Source organism: Chrysochloris asiatica, unplaced genomic scaffold (genome assembly GCF_000296735.1).
Source record: "Chrysochloris asiatica unplaced genomic scaffold, ChrAsi1.0 scaffold00029, whole genome shotgun sequence".
Lineage (NCBI taxonomy): Eukaryota > Metazoa > Chordata > Mammalia > Afrosoricida > Chrysochloridae > Chrysochloris > Chrysochloris asiatica.
In genome coordinates this window covers 16,225,787-16,231,656 of record NW_006408547.1, presented here as the reverse complement: position 1 = coordinate 16,231,656, position 5,870 = coordinate 16,225,787, and the positions used below count along the sequence as shown (strand labels likewise).

The following is a 5,870-nucleotide window of genomic DNA, read 5'->3' as shown; positions in this document are numbered from 1 at the left end:
TCCGTAGAGTTTTCTGTGACCGGTGTTCAGAAGTAGATCGTCAGGTTGTCCTTCTAAAGTGCATCTGCGTAGACTTCAACGTGCTCGTCTTTTGAGTAACAGCTGAGGGGTAACTCTTTGAACTATCCAGGGACTCCAGATTTTGGGACAGGGGATAAATAGGGAGTGAAGTTATGTTGTCAAGCTGGAGGTAGGACACACTGCCTTCTTTTGTGACTGTTAGGTGGTACCGGTAAATTTGCCAGTTTACCACTAGAGTGTGAAGCTATCTAAACATTGTAAAGAAGAACATATTAAGGGCGGATTGGTGAGGTCACTTCATTGTCCCTATGTATCTGAACTGGAAAACAAGTGATCATAAAATACAATACCACCAACAAAAGAAGAGAAACAATAGAGGAAAGTTGTACCCTTTTATTGGCACAGTAACTTAAAGGCTGGTTTGAAGAAAAAGTTCCAAGTAGCAAGACACTAAGCTATGGAAACTACTGCTCAGAACTTCCGGACAGCCAACTGGAGCACACCAATAAGACAGGAGGGTGGAGGGGATACAGCGAGTGCATCATGCAGAGCGATTCCGCGCCAACAGTCTCTTGTGAAGCGACCATTATTGCTCAAACCAGTCAATCTCAGCTTACATATTCATATTGTCCATACTGTTGAATGAATGTGATCCTTTGACACACAAGCTATGAAGTTGAAGCCGCCTACATCTACCAGAGTGCCTCATCAGTTCTTGTAACCTATGCTGAAGTTCAGAAATGAAATTTCAGTAAACCGTTTACAGTTCACTTATCCAGATATACAAAGCACAGAAAACGACTGTCTCCTAATCAGCTGACGAGATATAAAGCAATGGCCACAATCTGCACTTTTGCAAGGGCTGACACTGACAAAGCTAAAACAACAGCATAGCTTGGAGATTATTAGGTACCCTACATTAAAAAAAAAAAAAAAATGTGTGTGGAGAAAAAATTCTAGAAATGCTTTTGTTTTTAAAAACCTGTATTTTGAAGAAACAGAGCACCACCAATTGCGTAAAGTTATAAAATGCACAGGTAATAAACAGGTAAATAATGATCAGATTTGTAATTCCAGTAAAACACGAACATCTATAAAGAAACAAAATGTCTGTACTGTAGAATGTATTATAACAAAACCACTGAAAGTACAATAAACATGTTGTTGAACTTTATAAAAACAACTAAGTGTTCAGTGTGCACACGCATTGCTCCTTCCTCTCACTTCCTGTTGGCCTCTGTCCTCTCATGCATGTTTACTGGCCTATTCGCTGGCTACCCGTAGGCAGCAGGGCCCTAGCAACACGAAGCCTGAAAATCAGAGTATATCACCACAAAATGGCTAAGAAAGAACACACACACACACACACACACACACACAGACACACACAGGAATCTTGTCTATTTAACCTCAGTGTCATGTGCTTTTTTGTGTAACTGCAGGGGGAGAGAACCCAGCATGTATCAGAAGGCAGCCTGCTGTGGTGGTGCCTGGAACTACTAGGCACTTCTGAAGTCTGCAACTGGGACCACATCAAGTGGTGGTGTCCCAAAGCTCCGAAGGCAGCCTATTGCAGGAGCCCCCTTCGGGCTTCTTCAGAAGAGTGGGCTTTTTGCAAGGAGGTGGGGGAGGGGCTCTGGGCTCAGTGGGCTGCAGAATTTGTTGCCAGTCTTCTCTTCCCTCACAGAGCTTCCGCCTCCAGTCCAGGAGTTCCTGAAGAGCCACACTTTCGTTCTCTGAAAGCCTCAGTTGATGGATTACCTGTGGAAGGAAAGAGAGAGAGAGAGAAACATCAAATAACGTGGAGGCGGTTGGAATGTATAGCAATAGCTGATGTCCAAGGGCTAGGCTGGGTGGAAAAGGAGAGCACGTCCTAGAAAACCTCTGGGTATTATAGCCTCTGGAAGTTGCACCAACTGGGAGTCCTGGTGTGGTTTTGTAGGATAAGCACCAGACCGCAAGGTTGGTTTCAACTGCAAGGCTGGCAGTTCAAACCTACCAGCTGCTCTTTGGAAACCCTATAGAGGGTCACTCAACACCACTACCAACAACAACAGTTTGGCTGTTAATTGCATAATTGAAACTATTTATGTAACAAAATATTTAGGAAGGAGACAATCTGGTTAGTATGTTGATTCCAACCCATGGTGATTCAATGATCAGTATATAACCATATCCCACATGGTTTTCGAGGTTGCTTTTTTAAAAACACATCATCAGGCTTTTCTTAAAAGGCACTGAGTAGTCTTGAAATGCTCTTCTGGTTAGTCACTGAGTGCAAATTGTCTAGGACCTTACCATGTGATATACCCTCAGATTATACAAGGAACACTCAATTGTCTGTTTTCCCTTTGAATTATTTGATACTCATACATTCTTATCGGAGTCCTGGTGTGGCGCTGTTGGTTAATGAGCTGGACTACAAAGTTGGCTTGAGTCGCAAAGCCAGAGGTTCAAGCTTCACCAGCTGCTCCTTGGAAATCCTATACAGGGTTGCTATGGGTCAGAACTGACTCTATGGCACTTAACAACAACAAATACATTCCTTACATATCCTGTTCCCCACCCCACTTATCACAATTTTAATTCTGTCTGAAACAGGTACTGCATTGCTCAAACCTCCTCCCATACTAGAAAGTACTCCTGCATCCATTCAAACAGCTACGAATCAAACAATCATTTAAAGTAACATGGCTCCACTTCTGACCCCAGTTCTTGAGCCAAGAAGGTCCACTTACAGGTCTTGCAATATAGGAACAACTTTTTGGTTTTTAGTGCTTTCATCTTTTAAAATATATATTTTAAAAACTTTTTGTTGTGAATTGAAGGGTTACAGAGCAGATCATTAGTTAGGCAGTCCATAAATCATATAGTTTGTTTCATCTCAATGTCTGCACTCGGCTCCATGTAACATTAATTATCCCACTTCCTCCCTGTGATTCTTGTTTCCATTCCATCCTCCTTCCCAATTCTTCTGAACTTTGTCCTTTGAAAAATGCTACTCTTTTGCTCTTGAACGGTTGACCGTCAATGACAAGAACATCTTGCTTGGTTTGTTGTCCTCCACTATATACCTGTCTACCACTCAGCTGAAAGTTGAGCCACAAGGATGAGTTCAGTTCCAGACCTGAAGGATGACACTCTTGGGTTCCTCCAGTCTCTTTCTGATCAGTAAGCCTTGTCTTGTTGTTGTTGTTAGGTGCCATACCAACTCATTATGTTGATACTGACGCGTAACGACCTTATGTACAACAAAACGAAACACTGCCCAATTTTGGGCCAACCTCACAGTTGTTGCCATGCTTGAGACAACTGATGCTGCCAGGTTGCCAATCCATCTAACTGGGGTCCCTTCCTCTTTTTCTCTGACCCTCCACCTTACCCAACATGATATCCTTCTCCAGTGACTGCTCCCTCCTGACAATATGCCTGAGTATGAGAGATGAACTCTGGCCATCCTGGCCTCCAACGAGCACTCTGGGTGCACTTTTTCCAACACAGATCTGTTTGTTCTTTTGGCATCCCACGGCACTTTCAATATTCTCCTCCAACACCATAACTCAAAAAAACCCAGCAATTTTTCTACGGTCTTCCCTTATTCACTGTGCAGCTTTCACATGCATATGAGGTTATTGAAAATACCACGGCTTGGGTCAGGTGCACTTTAGTCTTCAAGCTGACATCTTGGGTTTTCAACACCTTAAAAAGTTCTTGTGCAGCAGATTTGCCTAATGCAATAGGTTGGTCTTAGAAGCTGCTTTTAAGAGGTAGGTACACTGAAGAAAACGTTACCTCAGTTATAAGGTAGCATAGCTGCGCTTGAGAGTTCTTCCTACCTAGTTGTGGGTATTCCGTCTCAAGTTGTATTTTGTGGTAGTAAAGCTAAACAGGAGTCCTGATGTGGAGCTGTAACATGAGCACTGAACCACAAGACCGGCAGTTCAAACCCATCAGTTGCTCACTGGAAACCCTAGAGGGTTGCTATGAGTCAGAACCAACTTAGCAGCACTTAACAATAACAAAGCTAAACAAGGGAATGGTGTGGCTCTGTAGGATAAACACTGGACTGTGAATCACAAGGTCGGCAGTTTGAGCCCACCAGTTGCTCCATGGGAGAAAGATGAGCCTTTGTGCTCTTGCAAACATTTACAGCCTCAGAAAACGTATACAGGGTCGCTATGAGTTGGTACAGACTCATTAGAATTTAACAATAACAAAAGCTAAACAGGCTAAACTTATCCTAGTGTGGCACTACTGGATAAGCACTGCATTGGCAGTTCAGACCACCAGCTGCTCTTGGAAACCTTACATAGGTTCACTGTGAGTCAGAACCAACTCGAAGGCACCCCAAAACAACAAAGCTACCCAGTGAGCTGTGCGAGTGGCTGTGTGCTCTCTCTCTGACAGCCTTTGGACACTGGGAGTTTAGAGACCTTGGCAGCAGACCACCAGAATTTACACTGTGTTGGCTACTTCCTCTTGGTTCAGGAGAGTATCCTTGAATCTCTTCTTACCCACCTGAAGCCAGCTGGAAAGTAACATTATAACAGACCAAGGGGCACTATGCACACCTCTGCCAGCAGCCAATAATCCGTGACTACGGAACATTGCAGAATCCACTTTTCCACTTTTTCTGTCAATCCAAAAGCCGTATGCTTACACAAGTATGAGATTCTGGAAATCTAGATGATTATTATTGGAAGAATTCAGAGGAGATGTGATGGTTAATTCCACTCCAAAGCATCTACTAATTTTTTTCCAGCGTCACCCTCCGCCGCCCCATCCCCAATCAGAATCCTCTCAATTAACACAAAATAAAAATTAAAAAAAGCAAAATGTAAATGGTTTTAGCTCTAGTGTACAGAATAATGGCTTGAACGCAGGAAGAATAGTCGGTGTTACAGGTCCAATTCTAAAACAAACAACTTTAGCGTAGCTAATGGAGCCGATTGTTTCCCTCAAGAGCCTAGAATTAAAAGTCTGGGCAGATAGTAAGTTATGATGTTAAGCGACAGATCCATGAAGGTCAAACCCACACGGGAGGTTCTGTTGTTTTTTCCTTTCTTTTTCCATTGCCATTAAGTTGGTTCTGACTCATGCCAACCTCAGGTGTGTCACAATAGTACTGTGTTCCCCAGGACTGACAAAGACTATGATCTATGAAAGCAGATCACCAGGGTTTTCTTCGGAAGTGCCTTTGGGTAAGCTCAAACCACCAACTTTTGGTTTATAGTCAGATACTTAACCTTTGGCGCTACCCAAGAACACCAAAGCCTGAGTGCGTAACAATATTTCTGGAGTTGGTTGTTTGTAAAAGGTGTGCCCCACATTGAATTGATACAGATTCAGGTATAGGAGAAAGAGACTAAGCTTGGAAAACAGGACGGTGATGGCTCGCTCATAAAACAATCTCCAAGTGTCACTTCCAAGCAGGATACAAAAACTAAAAACAGCATGTCCCAATTAACAAGGTTAATTTGCTTGTTTGATATTTTTTATTGCTGTTTCTAATTTCCAGAACTGCAGGTGAATAGTACTGGAAATTGATTTTTCTGATGGGTAGATGCTATGGAAGTCAGATTATCTCTACGGTCAGGGAAGACAGGGAAGTAAGCCATCCAAGTCGAGTCAGGAAGAGATATGCTAAATTGGTGTCAATTACTTTCTAAGCAATTTACAGACATTAACTTATCTAATTCTGGTACAAAACCCATGAAGTAGGTACTGCTTTATACAGATAAAGACATGGAGGCACAGATGATGGTGGTGGTGGTGGTGTGCCATGGTTCTGACTCATAGCGACCCTGCATAGGGTTTGTGAGGCTGTAAATCTTTATGAGAGCAGAAAG

At 42.8% G+C, this 5,870-nt stretch overlaps 1 protein-coding gene across 1 annotated transcript in view; it reads right to left on the bottom strand.

Annotated features, from left to right (window-relative positions):
* Nucleotides 1–1,554: 1,554 nt before the first annotated feature.
* The window catches only part of MYO16 (myosin XVI), a 912,243-nt gene continuing 907,927 nt past the window's right edge, over nt 1,555–5,870 (bottom strand). The window contains exon 34 of the mRNA XM_006851537.1: nt 1,555–1,782. Coding sequence (XP_006851600.1) covers nt 1,555–1,782 — 228 coding nt within the window. The remainder of the gene's footprint in view (nt 1,783–5,870) is intronic.